The sequence below is a fragment of the Seriola lalandi genome, unplaced genomic scaffold (genome assembly GCF_002814215.2).
Source record: "Seriola lalandi dorsalis isolate HSWRI2012SDOR001 ecotype SW California unplaced genomic scaffold, Sedor1 jcf7180002054900, whole genome shotgun sequence".
Taxonomy (NCBI): domain Eukaryota; kingdom Metazoa; phylum Chordata; class Actinopteri; order Carangiformes; family Carangidae; genus Seriola; species Seriola lalandi.
This window is the reverse complement of record NW_019525452.1, coordinates 512,306-531,523: the sequence shown is the minus strand read 5'-3', so window position 1 is coordinate 531,523 and position 19,218 is coordinate 512,306. Positions and strand designations below refer to the sequence as shown.

General features: G+C 41.4%; 2 protein-coding genes across 2 annotated transcripts; one reads left to right on the top strand and one right to left on the bottom strand.

The window, feature by feature from the left end:
• The first annotated feature begins 88 nt into the window (after positions 1 to 88).
• On the top strand, positions 89 to 11,048 carry vars1 (valyl-tRNA synthetase 1). Its single transcript, XM_023429898.2, has 29 exons — positions 89 to 194; positions 723 to 1,078; positions 1,175 to 1,318; positions 1,413 to 1,620; positions 1,706 to 1,821; positions 1,987 to 2,062; positions 2,630 to 2,730; positions 2,821 to 2,948; positions 3,057 to 3,221; positions 3,308 to 3,389; positions 3,477 to 3,596; positions 4,396 to 4,504; positions 4,601 to 4,780; positions 4,945 to 5,069; positions 5,212 to 5,315; positions 5,416 to 5,574; positions 6,129 to 6,219; positions 6,604 to 6,709; positions 6,865 to 6,935; positions 7,167 to 7,292; positions 7,394 to 7,498; positions 7,934 to 8,081; positions 8,292 to 8,419; positions 8,698 to 8,853; positions 8,976 to 9,200; positions 9,373 to 9,484; positions 10,079 to 10,254; positions 10,625 to 10,774; positions 10,853 to 11,048. Exons 2-29 carry the CDS (start codon positions 725 to 727, stop codon positions 10,919 to 10,921), a joined length of 3,834 nt encoding a protein of 1,277 aa, XP_023285666.1. The 5' UTR covers positions 89 to 194; positions 723 to 724; the 3' UTR covers positions 10,922 to 11,048.
• Positions 11,049 to 11,144: 96 nt separating this feature from the next.
• Positions 11,145 to 19,203, bottom strand: abhd16a (abhydrolase domain containing 16A, phospholipase). The gene is made up of 20 exons (XM_023429897.2): positions 19,063 to 19,203; positions 17,910 to 17,966; positions 17,761 to 17,827; positions 16,521 to 16,607; positions 16,188 to 16,273; positions 15,936 to 16,009; positions 15,663 to 15,770; positions 15,367 to 15,481; positions 15,123 to 15,224; positions 14,943 to 15,006; positions 14,760 to 14,809; positions 14,361 to 14,484; positions 14,129 to 14,233; positions 13,955 to 14,018; positions 13,760 to 13,816; positions 13,036 to 13,098; positions 12,857 to 12,933; positions 12,595 to 12,693; positions 12,428 to 12,474; positions 11,145 to 11,798 (listed from the first exon to the last, which is right to left on the bottom strand). Exons 1-20 carry the CDS (start codon positions 19,162 to 19,164, stop codon positions 11,715 to 11,717), a joined length of 1,632 nt encoding a protein of 543 aa, XP_023285665.1. The 5' UTR covers positions 19,165 to 19,203; the 3' UTR covers positions 11,145 to 11,714.
• Positions 19,204 to 19,218: the final 15 nt, after the last annotated feature.

Below are 19,218 nucleotides of genomic sequence, written 5' to 3'. Positions count from 1 at the left end.
TCACGTTGTTGTTGCTATTGTTTTTATTATAGTTCATAAAATAAATGGACTTCCGTTTGGTGGCGGAAGCAGCGGTTGAAACCCGGAACACGTTTCTAGCTTCATTGCATCAGACACAGAGAGGCGGAGAGGACTCATGTGGCTCTGCTGTGTATGCTAACTTAAGCTGACGTCTCTTTCTGTTTCATTCAAAGGTAGCGAGAACCTTTCATACGCGTTTGCAGTAAAAAGCAGTAGATTTTCTTGTAATACTAAATTTAGAACCAGTTTAAAACGGTGACTATGTGTGTGGATACGCGTAAAGCTCACTGTGTAGTTGCAAAACTCGAGTTTTAGTTTGTATAATTAGCTAAAGCTAACTAGCCTGCTTGGCATGAGTTTTCGTCAGCCTTTGACAGGTGGCACAGATCAGCTTTGCAGAAAGTGAAACAGATAGCCAGTTAGCTAACGTAGCAATCGTCTGACACTTTGAAACGATGATGTAGGCCAGTATAAGACACTTAATAGTTCTGTTAAATCAGTTTGTTTACAAATCTTGCAGCCTTCATTAATGTTACCTTAAATGCCATGAAGTTTGGAGTGTTTACCTAACAACCAGCAAACACACCTATTTAACCAGTCTTAAAGAGCAATCCAGAAAAACTTGTTTTGCCTCGCTGATAGCAAAGTGAAAATGAATTGTCAGAATCAGTTTACAATGTACATTTCTGTTTCTCCACCAGAGATGGCCACTCTCTACGTGTCCCCTCACCCAGATGACTTCAGGAGCCTTCTGGCTCTCATAGCTGCAGAGTTTTGTCCGTCCTCTCGCCCTCGGACCACCACAGAGGACCCTCCTGTGTCTCTTAATGCCCGGTCCAGACCAACCCTGGTGCTGGGCACTGGGGAAGATGACTCCGTCCTGAGTGGGGCCAATGCGGTGTCCTGGTACCTGGCCTTTAAGGGGAAGAGGGCTGGAGTAGATGCTAAACAACAGAGCCAGGTGTGGCAGTGGCTGAGCTTCGCAGACAATGAGCTCATTCCGGCGTCCTGTGCTGTGGTCTTCCCACTGATGGGCGTGATGGGTGTGGATAAGAAAGTGAGAGAAATACCCAAATGCTTGCTGAGACATTTGAGTGTTTTTTTTTTTTCTTTTCCTTATGAGACGACTGTTTGACTTGTTCTGTGTTCTCAGCTCCAGCAGAGCTCTCGTGCAGAGATGTTGCGTGTACTAAAGGTTCTCAATCAGGCGCTGGAACCAAGAACCTTCTTGGTGGGAGAGAGTATCACCCTGGCTGATATGGCTGTAGCTACAGCTGTTCTTCTACCTTTTAAATATGTAAGTATATTGTTCAACACTTTGTTGTCTTACAGGTTTTTCCACATAGTTGTGGATTGTCTCTCAACCTGATTTCCTGATTCTTTCTTATTAGGCACTGGAGCCATCAGACAGGAAGGTCTTGACCAACGTTACTAGGTGGTTCACAACTTGCATTAATCAGCCACAGCTTCTGAAGGTGCTGGGAAAGATCACTCTGTGTGAGAAAATGGTGCCAGTTACACCGAAGACAACTGCTGCTACAGATGCTAAAGCTGCTAATGGCAGTCCTGTTGCTGACTCTGCTGGCGCTACAGCTAATGGTACGGAAGATCTGTTCTACAGTTCATGAATATTTCTTTTTTGTGTAAACAGTATTCTGATATTCTGAGATGTGTTTCATTTCAGGTCCTCCTAAGACAGAGGCCCAGCTGAAGAAGGAAGCTAAGAAGAGAGAAAAGCTGGAAAAGTTCCAACAGAAGAAGGAAATGGAGGCAAAGAAAAAGACGCAGCCACCGACAGAGGTATAGATAAAATCGATTTGCAAAAACAGAAGTTCTCGTTAGACGTTAATGCAGGCTTGAAAAACATAAATATTGACAGATATCAACCAAACAGATTGTCACATAGGTTGCTTGGTAGCACTTCAACTATGATCTGTTCTGTTTGTTTTTTTCCTGTTCTCTCAGAAAAAGGTGAAACCTGAGAAGAAGGAGTTGGGAGTAATCTCATACAACATACCTACTCCTGCCGGGGAGAAAAAAGGTGATTAATCACAATGGTAGGGTGGGAGTATATGCAATAGAGGGTAAGATTTTTACATCACTGTGCAGGGAAGCTGCTATGGTCACTTTATCCTGACTGGAAAACACAAACATTAAACCTCTGCCATCGGTGCATTCACAGCTAGAAAAGAAACCACTGACAGCTGTCAGCTTTCTATTTGTTAGATTTCTTACAGACTAAAAGCTAATGAAGTGTGACGCATTGTTCTCAGGGGCTGCGTAAAGTTAACTAAGCACACAGTTTTCTGAATTAAGTATACAGTAAATAGTTTCATGGATTGTTCAGTAATTCAGTCATTACTTCATACACATATATATGCCAGAAAACTTGTTTGGACTAATGTCACTTTTGGTGAAGTGTACTTTTTAACTATCTAGTGAGTTTAGTAGTTTACTAGTTGGTTTGTTTCGCCACTCGCTGTTGTCTTTATGTGAAAAAGTGACATCAGAGCACATCCTCTATAATACGAATATATTTATTATATTTTATCACGATCAGCTTCAAGTCCATATATCAAACCTTTCTGTCTTTCTCTGGTGGTGTCAGATGTCGTTAGTCCCCTTCCTGACTCCTACAGTCCTCAGTATGTGGAGGCTGCCTGGTATCCATGGTGGGAGAAGCAGGGATTCTTCAAGCCTGAGTATGGGGTAAGAAAGTCCCCCCCTCACACTCTATCAACACAGTGTCACATTTTGAATAGATGATAACATGTTTCTCTCTCTCACTACATTCCACAGAGGAAGAGTATTAGTGAGCAGAACCCGCGTGGCGTCTTCATGATGTGCATCCCTCCACCTAATGTGACTGGATCACTTCACCTGGGTCACGCCCTCACCAACGCCATTCAGGACTGTCTGACCAGATGGTAACCACAGATAGACTTTTCACAATGTAACATGATATGAAGAAACCTGTGTTCATGCTTGCTGTGGCCGAGAAGCTATGTGTTTTAAATTGGTGTACTTTCCTCTAGGCACAGGATGCGAGGCGAGACGACCCTGTGGAACCCGGGCTGTGACCACGCTGGCATTGCCACCCAGGTGGTGGTGGAAAAGAAGCTGATGAGAGAGAGGGGTATGAGCCGCCATGACCTGGGCAGGGATAACTTTATCAAGGAAGTCTGGAAGTGGAAGAATGAGTGAGTTGAGGAAGATCAAATCCAAAAGTGTGGGGAAATACTGGAATAAAAACGCAATAAAAACTCGGCTATCTTGCCTTTTTTAGGAAGGGAGATCGTATCTACCACCAGCTGAAGAAACTCGGCTCCTCTCTGGACTGGGACAGAGCCTGCTTCACCATGGACGATGTGAGATTTCTGAAATCCCTGAGTTCATTTGAATTGAATTTTGAAGAACTATTCCTCATTATCATGTCGGTACTGTTTTCTCTCCAGAAACTTTCCTATGCTGTACAAGAGGCCTTTATCCGCATGCATGAAGAGGGAGTGATCTACAGGAGCAAGAGGCTGGTCAACTGGTCCTGCACATTAAACTCTGCCATCTCTGACATAGAGGTAAGTTAGTATTTATTTAAGCATTTTGGGTTAATATCAAGCGTGTATCTTAATAGAGTAAAATGATTACCATAATCATCTCTGCGCTTTTTTCTCTACAATAAAAACACTCAAAGGTTTGACGGTGTTGGGGGTAATTTTGGTCTATGAGAGTCCATGCCTTGGCATTGGGTGTTTGCTGTTTTGGCAGGACACAGAAGACCAACAGCATATTAGGCAGAGTTGGTCAAAATGTTTTGGCTCATTTTTTTATGTATATAAATATGTAGCCCACTGATTACTAGTGTTGGGTTTCAAACACCAAAACCCTGAATGCCTGCAGAATTGGGTCTGTTCCAATGAATATTGAAAACTGTCCTATACAGAAAATTTTCATATTTAATCCATCTTTAATCAGATATTTTACAGATTTAAATCCTAATTTTGTTAATTGAATACTATATTTTATCCAGGCAATTTTTTGTGGCTGTTTTAAGACAAAATTAAACACAGATGCTTTTTTAGAAAACTGTCCCATTTTTCTTACTTAACAAACTCGATGTCATCATCCCCCTGTATCTCCCAAATTTGACTTGATGGACTGAAGTCGTATATTTTTGTTGAATAAATCATAATAATCTGAAAATGAAGGTGCAAAAAAAAGTATAATTTTGGTATTCACAGCAAATTATATCAAATGTACAGAACAGTCTGCAGTCCTGCTTCGTTAACCCTGTCTTTAGGCTGTAACAGATTCAAACAGTCTTGCAAATGCTGTCTATGTTGTACTCTCTGATGAAATCCTCTGTTTGGTTTGCAGGTGGATAAGAAGGAGCTCACTGGCAGGACTCTGTTGCCTGTACCTGGTTACAGAGATAAAGTGGAGTTTGGGGTCTTGGTGTCTTTCGCCTACAAGATCGATGGATCAGGTGCGTGAGCTCGTAGTGGAAAAAAATGTTATGAACAAAGACACCTTGTACCGCTAAAGTAATACTGTTACATTTCTTTCTCCTCCTGTTCTTCAGATGAGGAGGTGATTGTGGCCACGACTCGTATTGAGACTATGCTGGGAGACACTGCTGTCGCTGTCCACCCTGCTGACCCCAGATATCAGCATCTGAAGGGAAAAATGGTGCTACATCCCTTCTGTGACCGCAAGATGCCGATCGTCTTTGACGACTTCGTGGACATGAGCTTTGGAACAGGTAGGCATTGGCACAGGAAAACACAAGCTGCCTTTTGGTCTGCAGTGTGCTGTGAATAAGTAATTGTAACAAGATGTTATGCCAAGCCGCTTTTCCTCATTATGGCTGTTGTCTTTTTTCCTCCTCTCTACCCCTCGTATCCCTTTGCACCATTTTCTGTTCAGGCGCTGTCAAAATCACCCCAGCCCACGACCATAATGACTACGAGGTTGGAGAGAGACACAATCTGGCCTTCATCAACATCTTGGATGAGAATGGCCTGCTCATTAACGTGCCTCCTCCCTTCCTGGTATAGTGTCTCATTATCGTCCTTCCCCCTGCAGTGTGTGCATTTCCAACGTGACACTAAAAGTCAGCCCTCCTCATAGTTTGCTTGGTGTAGCAATTTTATTTCTTAATTTTTCATTTTAACTATTCTTTCTGTCCCCCAGGGCATGAAGCGCTTTGAGGCCAGGAAGGCAGTGCTGCAGGCTCTCAAGGACAGAGGCCAGTTTAAGGAGATCAAAGACAACCCTATGGTGGTTCCAATCTGCAGGTAGAGTTGTGTGAATGTGTGCATAACCGCAACACAAGTTAAGGATATTCATCCTGTTGAGGATCATCTTTTAAGCAGGATTGTGTATCTACCCCATCAGTCGCTCCAAGGACATTGTGGAGCCGCTGCTGAAGCCGCAGTGGTATGTGAAGTGCGCAGAGATGGGGAAGCAGGCCGCCGACGCCGTCAGAGAGGGACGACTCAAAATCATCCCTGATCACCACCTTAAGACGTGGTTCAACTGGATGGACAACATCAGGTAATCATCGGTAGTTCATTTCAAATGCATTTCTTCTGTTTAATGCTTATTCCTAAAGTAAATGGCATATTGCACTGAAATGTTGACAGAAGTACAGCTGAACTTGAAATGAAAACTGAAAACTAAATTGAATGTTGAATTATAGATAATACTTTAATGTTCTGTTTTTAGAATCTCACAACAATAGGGCTGCAGCTAAAGTTTGTTGCCAGTATTGATTAACGGGCAGGTTGGTTTCTTGATTATTTGATTAATGTCTTACATTATAAAATGAGGAAATGGTGAAAAATATCCATCACAATTTCTTAGAATATAAGGACATGAGAAGACAACATGACAAAGAAAAGGGGCAAATACTCAAAGAATGTTTGACATTTTAGCTACAAAAATGACAAATTACTTAAATGATTATCAAAATTGTTGCTGATTAATTTTTCTGTTGATCGACTCATCAAATGAATCAATAGTTTTAGCACTGGACAACAGATTATTATGATTAAGAAAGGGTTCAGTGAGTTCCTTACTAAGATCTTATCCATCCATCTCCCCCTCAGGGACTGGTGTATCTCTCGGCAGCTGTGGTGGGGTCATCGTATCCCTGCTTACTTCATCACTGTCAATGATCCCTCTGTGAAACGGGGAGAGGTAAGATGACGCCTGTAGCTATTGTCAAGGTCTGACGGTTTTCAGATGACAGATAAAAGCTATTTGTGTTATGCTGCATTTTTTTGTTTGTTTCCTTCATTTATTTCCTCTCTTTCTGTTTTTTTTCCCTACAGGACATGGATGGTCATTACTGGGTGAGTGGGAGATCGGAGGAAGAGGCCAGAGAAAAGGCAGCAAAACGCTTCAGTGTTTCATCACTGTCAATGATCCCTCTGTGAAACGGGGAGAGGTAAGATGACGCCTGTAGCTATTGTCAAGGTCTGACGGTTTTCAGATGACAGATAAAAGCTATTTGTGTTATGCTGCATTTTTTTGTTTGTTTCCTTCATTTATTTCCTCTCTTTCTGTTTTTTTTCCCTACAGGACATGGATGGTCATTACTGGGTGAGTGGGAGATCGGAGGAAGAGGCCAGAGAAAAGGCAGCAAAACGCTTCAGTGTGTCTGCTGACAAAATTACCCTCAGACAGGGTAAGATGGAACAGTTTTTAATATAGCAATCTCATTACAATCATTGTAAAGGTTATCTAATCGCTTCATGTTTTGCTAGTGCAAAGGTTCACGTAATTTAATGAATTCTACTCCATATTCACACAGATTAGATAACTTTTGTTCCTGTGTTTCAGACGAGGATGTTCTGGACACTTGGTTCTCATCTGGCATTTTCCCCTTCTCTATCTTCGGATGGCCAAATGAGGTAAAAATACTGAGGTCAACCAACTTTCTATTGACACAAATGGCACTTATCTGCAGTAGATATTATGGATATCTTGTGCAGTAGAGACACTGCCATAAAACTGCAAGTTATGTAATAAAGATGTCACTGAACCTCTCAAAGTGTTAATATAAGTTATGACTTTTAGACAGTGTTCCTCAAAGGGTTTCTGTATTACCGTCATAAATCCTGGTGTTCACGGTCTTCCTTTAGACACAGGACCTGAACGTGTTCTACCCTGGCACCTTGCTGGAGACGGGCCACGACATCCTGTTCTTCTGGGTCGCTCGTATGGTGATGATGGGCCTCAAACTGACCGGCAAGCTGCCATTCAAAGAGGTGAGACCAATCATAACTGGCAAAGCCGCAGTATAGCACAACAGGATATTATAATAGTGTTATTAACCAGACATGACTCAGTAATGATGTTTTTTTTACAGGTCTATCTGCATGCGGTCGTGAGGGATGCCCATGGAAGGAAGATGAGCAAATCTCTGGGCAACGTCATTGATCCTCTGGACGTCATTACAGGGATCTCCCTAGAGGTAAAGCCTAATCACAATTTGATGCATGTTCAGATATATACACACACGCGCACTCCCTTTTGGGCTCTCTTTTACATGGTCACCACATGCTCATTGCTCCCCTGAGGCCAATATTCTTATGTAAGCTTTATTAAGCACCTTTTTCTGCTTTGAACAAGCTTTTATTGAGGCCATCAATCTCTTCACCAGCTGGGGGGGGGGGGCTGCTCAGCCAGGCTACGTAAAACTGCCCTCTAGAGGGCACTGAAGGATTTGTAGTGAACTGCACTTTACCCCTAATGTTTTCATATAAAAATCCTTTCCTGTCTGTCCGATTAAGACTTCAAGAAGCAGCTGAAAGGAGCTTCTTGTTTCTGAGATGAGAAAGAAAAATTGTTGAACACATTGTTTTATTTTTCAGTGGTGACATTTGTCTTTATTCTCTCTATCCTCTAGGGTCTTCATGCCCAGTTGATGGACAGCAACTTGGATCCTTTGGAGGTGGAGAAGGCAAAGCAGGGCCAGAAGTCAGACTACCCAACTGGCATTCCAGAGTGTGGCACAGATGCTCTCCGGTTTGCCCTGTGTGCCTACACTAGCCAAGGTGAACTAATTTGTCTTTTCTGGGTTTCTTACTTTCTCCCTCGCTGTGCCTCCATTGGCCAACGGCCTGCATCGCAACCTTGAATTCATAAAATACACCAAAACACTGGAAAAACAGCATTAGAGTCCTATCAGTACAAGGTCGGTTTAGAAAATCAATCTATTTTAATACATACTGCAATAATTATTTATTTGTGTTTCTGTCCCCCAGGTAGGGATATCAACCTGGATGTCAACCGCATCCTCGGTTACCGTCACTTCTGCAACAAACTGTGGAACGCTGTGAAGTTTGCCATGAAGACTCTGGGAGACAACTTTGTACCATCAGAGAAAGCCCAGGTGAGATCAGGAGAAAAGATGTACATAAAGAACATAAACAAAGACTGCTCCATACTTATTTATATTCATCTAGTGACACAAACCTTATTTTGACCAAGTAAATGCTGAGTAGAAAAAGTTTTCTGTTGGCATTGTTTATCTGGAGGTACAGTTTGTTCATATGCTGCCCTCCTTTATATTTATAGACGTGTGCTCATTGACATTTGGCAGGAACCCAGTACAGGAGTCGTGCTAACCAAATCTGAACATTTCCTCTTTGTCACGGTTTTGATCCTCAGCTGTGTGGAGAGGAGAGTGTGTCAGACAGGTGGATTCTGTCTAGACTGAGTGCTGCTGTTGCTCTCTGCGATGCTGCCTTTAAGGCCTACGACTTCCCAGCCATCACCACCGCCATCTACAACTTCTGGCTATACGAGCTCTGTGATGTCTACCTGGTAAGAAACTTCGAGACCATCTTAAAAAAGTTTCGCAGACGACTGTGGTGTCTTTATATGGACCATAACAAATTCCACCTCTTTCCTCTTATCTCCTCACTCACTCTCCTCTCGTTCTCCAGGAAAGTGTGAAACCTGTGTTCAGTAAAGCAGAGGAAGACAGTGCCAGCCAGAGACAGGCCCTGGTGTGCAGACAGACCCTTTACACCTGTCTAGAGGTCGGTCTCCGCCTCCTGTCTCCCTTGATGCCCTTCGTCACTGAAGAGCTTTACCAGAGGTTACCACGCAGACGACCTCAGAGTGACCCCCCCAGCATCAGTGTCACATCCTATCCCAACACAGAGGAGGTGAGTTAGGGAAAGGGAAAAAGATGGTTATGTTAAAACTCACATATGTACCGTGACTGATAGTGGCAGGTCAAAACATCATTTATTTTAAATAATAGTCACTGAAGTAAATTCAATGGTGATGTTTTCCTTCTGTTTTGGTGAGCTATACATTTTATGTGATTCATTGCAGTTCTGCTGGCACAGTGAGGAGGTCGACCGTGACATGGAGTTCGTAATGACTGTGGTCAAGACAATCCGGTCACTCAGGGCCGACTACAACCTGACCAAGACCCGAGCTGACTGTAAGTGGGCACACACAAACAAAATGCTAAAAATAAATTTCATTTCAAGGCCAACCATTCGTCATCCTCAGTGAATATAATCAGTGTAGCCAAGGACAGGTTTAAGGTACTGGTACTATACAATGTTTTAACTGTATTCAACTATATACTTATACTACTCTCCATTTTCATTTTTTACTGATAATGAAAGATTTGATATACCACACATGCTGTACGTTGAACTTGTAAAATATACAGCATTAAAACAGATTCATCTGTAGAAAAGAATAAAGAGTAGTTAAAACTGGCTCCATCTGGACCAGCTACAACAGTGAAATAAGGTTCAAAGTAAGGAATGACTGCAGGACTTTTACTTGTAAGAGAGTGTTTTTACATTGTGGTGCTCCTACTTCTACTTATGTGCCTGAATACTTCCAAGTTTAATGGCCAAAAGAAGGAGAATGACACCCAGGTTGACAAATATAGATAAAAAACAATCTATTTCTGTTCTGTTCACACCAATGGTTTCAATAAAACAACCGGAGTGTATTGATTCCTTACTGAAGAAAGTACTTTTCTGTTGCCTAATCTTCAGTTTGCACCTGTCTCTCCCAGGCTACCTCGAGTGCATAGACTCTGCAACTGTGTCCCTGGTGCAGAAGTACAGTCTGCAGATCCAGACTTTGTCGTATTCTCAGGCTATCATCCCTCTGACAGCCAACCAGCCTGTCCCAGAAGGCTGCGCTGTGGCTATCGCCTCTGACAGATGCACTGTCAACCTTATGCTCAAGGTGAGGGCCGGTAATCTGCTCAATTGTTTGGTCCCTCCCATCCCTGATGTGCAAATACATAAATCTTGGTTTTGTTTTAGCTTCCTTAGACACGGAGTGGGGTGACTTTTGCCATGTATCACTTGTTTTTAGGGTTCCAGATCAGTTAAATTTACATAGTGATCTGAATAGGCAATCACCTGAATAGTCTAAGTGCATGAATGTACGTCACCTTACTTGGTAATCAAAGCACATAAATATGCTAGGGATACCATTAAACTATGTTTGCTCTGAACTTGAGGTTAGTGTTTCCTCTGTCACTGACCTGATATAGCAAGATCATAATTTTAAACTGTCATCTTCGACTTCACTTCACCTTTTGTTCCCCCAGGGTCTCATTGATGTGGAGAAGGAGGTAGCCAAGCTGATGACAAAGAAAGGTGACTTGGAGAAACAGATGGAGAAATTGAGAGAGAAAATGGCAAAGAATGACTACAAAGAGAAGGTGCCAGTGAAGGTGCAGGAGCAGGATGCCGAGAAGGTGGGAAAAATAAATTGAAAGTTTCTCTGCGTGTAAGATGTGAATCCCTGGTAAATAATGACTTCCTTTTCTCCACAGCTACGGCAGAGCCAAACTGAACTTGAGAAAGTGAAAGAAGCCGTGGACAACTTCAGGAAAATGATGTAACTTTCCCTTTTAAAATGATGTAAATCAAGATTTATTTCCACTTTTTTCATGTTAGTGTTAATTTTCATATTCATTTATCAAATTGATCATATTATGGAGGGAATTCAATAAAGCTCTGACAATTGTCTTCAGTGGTGTATTGTTTTGAAGCAATTCATTAATCTTAGTCTTGTGCAATTTGTTGAACGCTTGTATCAAGTAGTGAACAAATGAATTCAGTCCCTTATGTCAAACCTTTTTATTCAGCATATTTAATAGAACATTTAAGCGTAAATTTAGAATACAGCTTTGTTCAGAAAGATAGTGGCTGCAGAAAAAAAAATGGAAAAGCCTCAACACTTTGGCTGCATTTTTAAAGATTAAACGATCAATATTATTTATATTAATTAAATTGTAGCAGTGTATTTTTACTTACAGGTGCTTCCTTAAAAATGCAGCCAAAGAAGGAACAATGGAAGGAGTGAGTGATGGCTTGTGCATTTACTTAAAATGCATCCTTTTCCTTTTTTTAAAAAAGAGGGACAAACACTGAAAAGTGACTAAACACTATCCTTAAAAGAAAAGACCAAATTTTACGTTTTTGGCTGTGGGGGAGGGTGATAGTGGACCAGATCTCTCCAGATGCCACCACAGCAGCACTTTACATGACAACAAATCTGTCTTGGGGAGAAAAAATAAAAATAATCTGGAACAAAATAACAAATACATTCACACCATGCCAGGAACACGCTCTGACCACAGGCCATCCAAATCCTCTGCTGCTCATTTCCTCTCATCCATCCGTCCTCTTTCCTTACAGTCTCCAGGGTGAGTGGAACTCAGAGGCGGGGAGAGGAGTGCAGTGTGTGGTTTCAAAGTTCCGCATGTACTTCCGTGCCTTGGAGAGAGAAAAGACAGTGGGGATGGAGGAGGAATGGAGAATGAGAGGTGTGGGAGGGCAGTGAACAAAAAGTGCAGAACTTGATTATATTAGGCTCAGTCTGTCTGGCTCAGTGCCTTACAAATCTCTCCCATCTCTTAAGGGTTTACACGGCAGGTGAATAAAGCCTAATTCAGAACGCATTACCAAGGGAGGAAAAGCATAGCATTAGCTGTAATTGATGGCACTCCTCTTGTTTGATGTTAAATGACTTCAATAAAATGAGCGCGGTGAAATATATTACACCAGTCAACCTGAGAGCACAGGTGAGCTGGTTACTATGGCGACGAGAAACGTGTTCCTCAGTGGTAATGATGTCTGCGAGTAGCTGTGATGGGTTTTTTTTTTTGAGTGGGAGAGAAGGGGGAAGCTAAGCCAAAATCCTAAGCAAAAAAAAAAAAAAATAGGTTTATTGGAAAAAAGGAAATTAGACTGCGTATGGGTGAAGGGAAGAGCCAGAATATGTAAAAACCTAATTTGGAAAATATTAAATAAAGACAACAGGTGGCTGCCCTTTAAACCAGACAGGAAAAACAACTGTACACCCTGAGACTGAGTGCATGGTTAACAATAGATGATTTCCTTACCAAGAAAAGAGCCAGCTGCCGCCTTCCTTCTAGAGTCATATCCTCACCTGGTAACATTGATAGTGTGTTAGAGCATGTGCAAGCACTGTGAGGTGATCCATGTAGCTACGAGGGTAGTGTCGTGCAGTTTTATTTGCCTAGTAAATGTGAAAGGAGTCTGGGCTTACCAACACTCCATGGAAACGAAACATCTCTATCGGCCTGATACGACTGCAGCACAGACACACACCAGTCATCGTCCACTTCATAACCACTGTACACAGACGCTGCAGGGCAAGAGTGAGCTGGCATTACACACAGCTGTTATGACAACTACACAGGGGTTGAAACTCAAAATATGTGCTTTTTTCCCCCCTTTCATTCATCAGATTTTAAAATTAACTTGCAGAGTCCAACACAGGTGTGGTATGAACACACTGGCACACTAACCTTCTTCTATGTGATTGGAGGCTCCCAGCCACTGTCTGACGACTCTGATCCCTTCATCTGTCATTATTTTGGGGTACCTGGGCAGGAAAATGACATCACCATTTATCACTCAACAAGTCCAAGTAAACTGAGCATACGTAAAAGTGGAAATATTGAGTTTAGATATTGAGGAGACTGACCTGAATTGCAGCAGTTTGAGCAGGAGGTCGTTGCCTCTGTTGGACATCACGTCCTCTGGACCCCTGTACAACAAAATGCAACTTAGTGTTAATGTATTGGAATACATTTGACATCTCATACTTCTCCTCAACACAGTAGGGTTGAATGGATTTCATTGATGGTGCACAGAGAAGTGAAAAAAATGACATTTATAAAATCCAGCAGTGTCTTACTGTAAACAATGTCCATAGACCCTGCCGTGAACTGCTTTTTTTGGAAGTACTTTCAACTTAGTTGCTATGAAAATTTTTTAAATGTGAAATATTCCAGACAATATGACGAAGTCACTGTTTGAACAATCTGTCGTTTGGAATTTACATTTTCATTGTTTTCTTTCCCCTGTGGTTTATCATTTTATCACAGTTTTAGTTCTCAGTTGATTACTTGCTTTTGTTCCTTAAGGGGTTGAATAAATGTGTAACTCGCTTTGGACAAAAGTGCATGCCATATGAAGGTAATTTAAAATCATTTAGTCTGTCAGGTGCAAATTTTCAAGCTTTTGGTCACACTTTAAATTAATCTAAGTGACTCTTTGCAATGCCCTCATATAACATTTCAATCAAAGACACTCAATGAAAATCATGTTTCCTGCACACATTACACGGTTCAGTCCAAAGGGAATAAAATGTATTATGCTTCTGTTTAACCTGAGAGATGATTTTAGAATGAACTCTGGTGACATACGTTGTGGTGATGATCTCATCTCTGGTTCTCCTGATCAGCAGGACTGGTCCCTGGTATCTGGAGGAGAGGGAGTTGTGTTAATCATCAGCCACATCACTGTGAAAAAAATTCTAGTTTCACTTTTACATACCAACATATTGTGTAATGTTCGGTGATGCAGACTTTTAGGATTGGTTTCACCACTAACAGACTCACTTGAGAAGCTGCTCTGCATTGTTGAGGTTCATGTACTGCCTAACTGTGTGCTGCACTAATGGTCCTGAGGGAAAACAAAGATATTTCAGTTGGTGAAATAAAACTACCTGCTGCAAAAAAACAAAAACAAAAAAAACAATGAATAGAGTATGAACTTTAACCTCTAGGACTCACTCCAGCTGTCGGGCATGACCTTGAGGGCCAGAGGCAGGAGGTCATCGAAGGAGGCGTCCAACACTACTGCTTGGATCTCTGGGTATGACATCACTGCCCAACTGGCTGAGAAAGGAAATGGGGAGAAAGAGGGACAGAAAATGAAGAGTAAGGATATGCAGAATCAAAACTAAATAACATCATTCACATTAATAGCATTAAAATGTGCCGATCATGCATTGTTCTTGTGTACCTGTGAATCCTCCTATGGACCAGGCATATATGACAATGTCCGTGAGCTGGAAGCCCAGTTCATGTATTGCAAACTGGATCACTACGTCCATGGCGTTAGCCTCATTCTGGGGGAATGGTACTCCCTGGCAAAAAGATTCAAGTAAAAAAACAAAACAAAAACGATATTCAATATTAAAATAATAGCAACACTCAAGCCACCTATGAAACCATGCATTTCCAAATAGTTGACAGATTTACAATCTTTTATTCCACCCCACTGATATAATCAACCATGGGAGTGTACTTGCCCTCTTGTGCAACACTGCCCAACTGAAACCAGATTTTCAACATACTTTTGTTTTCTATTGCACTGTTTGTTCAGACTAAGTGAAACACAGTTTTCCACAGTACTGCTTACCGTACTGCCTCCAAATCCAGGGTGGTTCCAGCCCAGTACAGAGTAGCCACCTACAATACAGATAAACAAAAGCTTTAGCTATAATTCAAACACAACAATTTCAGACTAATTAAAATTCTGTGCCATTTCACATAAATTAAATGGAGTTATAAAATATCTTGACTGACGTAGAGAATTCCTCACCCTCCAGTGGCGTGTTCATGCAGCCCACCTCATAGAAGCCTGCGTTCCCCTCACAGCAAATGACCTGTGGCAGAATTCATTCATTTCACGAACTGTAATGTGACTGATGTGACAGGAGTTTTAGTTGGACCCGGGAGCAAGCCCGAGTCACAAAAACAACAAATCATTGCAGACATTTACCAGGGTCTGGCCGTTCTGTCCCCCGTCTCTCCTTCGATCCACAAACATTGTGTCAATCTCATTACCATCACAGGCAACAAGCTTGTTCCTTTGGCCGTCAAACTGACAGGAAATTGACAGAGAATGATGATCAGTATTTATTGAAATGAGTATAGACATTTAAAGAGTGTGTGTGTGTGTGTGTGTGTGTGTGTGTGTGTGTGTGTGTGTGTGTGTGTATGCGCGTGTGCGTTTGTGTTTTTACCTCTTCTATTAACCTAGCCTGGCCTTGCTGGAGCATAGGCCTCATGGCTTTCTGCAGTAAACCTACAGAGCCAGGGTACAGCATTCTCCTCCCAAACGAGTGAGCAATAAGAAAACTAGAGAGGAAGAAAACAGACATGATGACACTGCAGCGACAATGAAAAATGAGACAATAGGGGTGAAATGAGATGCAAATGTAACACAGAGCTTAATACCTATATCTTTTCCCTTTTTGTGATACTAATAACAAATCTGCAGTGTTGTCATGCAGTCACTCAGAGCCTAAATAGCCTTTACCTGATGATGTGGCATGGCAGAGTGCGCACAGAGTTGAGGACACTGTCTGCTGCTCCTCTTAATCTGGGCTCTGGCTTCAGCAGAGAAACACCAGCCTTGGACAGTTTTCTGTCATAAACAGAGTCAAAGGCTTACAATGAAACAGATGAGCCACAAAGCATTTGACATTCAGTTGAATTATTCATCGTACTTCACACTACATTGAATGCATGTATCTATAATGAACCGACCCTGTTGAGAATATAACTGCAATGAAAACAACCAAAAACTTACGGATTGCTGACTTCTGCCCAGCTGAAATCTGAAGGCCAGTGCGAGAAGTCAAAGTCATAGCACCTCAGTTTTTTCTTGATGGAAAGCACACAAAGAAAGTAGTTGCGTCAAGTTCCGACTGTTTCAGTATATAAACTTGCAAATTTGTAATTATTCATTCATCTCCTTGATTTTCAAAATAAAGCAGTACTAATACAAATAGAAAATACAGTCTTAAGGCTTAGTACCTGCTTTATGTTGCAATGATCTCACCTTGTTTGCTGGTGTGTTATTCTTCTTAGTATCTTCAAGTATGGAGATAAAGTGAACATACTCAGAGTTCTTCCATCTTCCCCACCCTGGGGAAAAATAGAAAGAGGAAACAGGGGGTGGGGGGGAAAGCAAAGATAGAGAGAGAGATATTTTTTGCTGCAAAGCCTCAAGGGTGTGTTTAATATGCTTTGCGGTTATAGACCTTGTGCAACTGTCACTGTGTTTATAAAATCTTATTGGCATGCACAGCTTTATGCAGCATATGGTGTGATATGTAAAGATGAATGAACTGAATTAGTCATAACCTCAGTCAGTTGAAATCTGTAGCCTCACCTCTTAGACAGGCCATTCCTAGAAGACACACCAGCACGGTTCCCACATAATGACTCACTGGAACCAGCTTACTACTGGAGATGTAACCTAAAAATACACAAAGCAACAGTGACACAGACATCTACATAGACATCTACATAGCCACCCCCACCCCACCCCACCCCCCATCTCTCTGCCAGGTTTGAGCCTCATTACCCAACACCAATACAAAGATTTACAGTCTGATAACTATCCTCCAACCATGTGCATTGATCAATATCAGAAGCGCAATTATACACTAAGGAGTAGCACACAACTTCAATCAATTAATTTCTATTGATGTGCAGTCTTACTGAATAATACACTTGATTAACTTTATATTAATCTCACTTGTCGGACATCAGCAATTCCCAAGAACAACCCCCAGTCGTCATTTGTCTTCCATAATAGAAGGAGAAATGTCATCCCCATTATTATTATCCGATACATATTTTGACATATATCTCTGCCAGACCTAAGAAAAATTACTACTGAAACATACAAAGTTCATGTCTTATACACCATGAGAAAAAATGGCTTCAGTGTTTTTTTTTTGGTGATTTGCTATTGTCACAAAAGAGTAACACTAGGAAATGAGATTGATGTTATTATCATGAAATTATTCTCAATATTTTCCAATATGCAAAAATCACACATAATATAATCAACTGATGTTCAAAGCCAGTTCCACTATTGAGCATTATATGAAATCAAATTCTTTATACGGATAAAAAAAAAAAATATTTTCATTACAGCTTGCCTGGAAACTTTGACTATAGAATTTTGTAGAAAGATAACATATCATTATATCATCACAATATTACTGTGTGTGCAGTCAGTCTTGTGTGAAAGTCAATAAATGATAATATCACCCAGTCCTTAATCAGACAGTATTACGTACAACCAAGTCTGTCCCTCTTTGGAACATCTCTTGTGATTAAATGTCACAACTAAGGCTTAATAATTACTTTCATTTTCAAAAATCTGACAATTATTTTCTCAATTAACTGATCAGAAAATACTAGTACATATTGGTCTTTCACCCAATGTGATGTCTTCCAATGTCTTGTTTTGTCTGACCGACAGTCCAAAATCGAATTCAATATACAGAGCTATAGCTATACAGCTGGAACAAGTGAATGTTTCCTGGTTTTGCTTGATTGTTTCAACTCTAGTTATAACATCAGTCAATAATATAGAAATGACATATCTTGCAACCTACCTTTCCTGTACAGATAGCAGAGGAGAAGGGGAGAGCTGTAGTAGGACAGAGACCACAGTGCTGAAGCCTGGAGGATGGGGAACACATCTACATTACTTAACAAAACTTCTTATTTCCGTCCAAATTAACAACCATACAGAGATACTGACCCAGCCGAGGATGCTGTCAGTGTGTTTCTCCAGACTTCTAAGTTGGTAGCTCCATCCCTGGAAACACAGAAAGAAATTGTTGCCATCATGAATCAGTCAGAATCAGATTGATTGGCCAAGTATGTTAGCACACACAAGGAATTTGGTTCTGGCAGTTGGAGATTTTCAAGCAATCAGACTGACAATGTACATACTATTTACAGACAACACACAATCTACAAGCAATATACAGATTATATCAGAATATTCTAAGGTGCAAATGTGTGTGGTAGTGCAAACAACACAAGTGTGCATAAAGTATGGTAATGAAATTTTGATATCTGAGTATTTGTACAAAACAGTATTTGTAGATGTGAAGCTGGGTGTGATAATTATCTGAACAAACGAGAATTGCCGTGTCATACCAGGTGATACTAGTCAGCTAATTATGAAGGTGATGGCTTGGGGACTGCACCTGTGTGTGGTAGTTTTTAGTATACAGGGTTCTTTGGCACCTGCCAGAGTGGAGGAGTTGGAAAAAGTTGTGTCCAGGCTGTGAGGAATCAGTAATGATTATCCTTGCCGATTTCTTGGTTCTTTAAGGGTACACAGGCAGGGGAGCACCAATTATTTTTTTCTCATGTCCTCTTTGCTGCAGTCTGTTCTTATCCAGTTTTGAGCACTGCTGCTAAAGTTAGCTTAGCTTGTAGCACAGGCTGTAGTAGTTTACAGAGACACGGGGTAGATACTCAAACCACACCTTCTGATAGAGTTTACACACATGTTCCTTATTATGATTATTCGCTGTCTGTTTAACGTTTGTCTTTTCTTTTCCCGGATTGGCAAAGTTTCTTCTCACCTGCACTCTAGCTAGCATTAGCACAACCGGGTTAATGTAACGAAGAACAGTTTACGAAGCTAGAGTTAGACTGGCTGTTACAGTGACAGTAAAATAGAAAGGAACTGCACACAAAAAGACAAAAATATTAATCTACGGCTGCCATTTCATTCATTTACTGACTGTCACAGCGGCTGTGAAAGCAGGGTTTTATATACAAACACCTGACACTTCCGGGCCGCAGCCGCGACCACTTCGTTGCTATGGCATTAAATACCACTCCGTTTTCGCACTCGGTGTCATTTAACACATGTAAAGCATTATAGATATTCCTACCCTTCTTCCCGCTCGGCCCTCGGCTCGAGACTGGTCCGGTGAACGGTGAATTCGTTGCAGATGAGGCCCTAAAACACAGCGGAGCCACATCCAGCCTGCCATTCTTCCACTACGACGACTACCGAAGCCTGTGCTAACCAAAAGTGTTAAACGCGA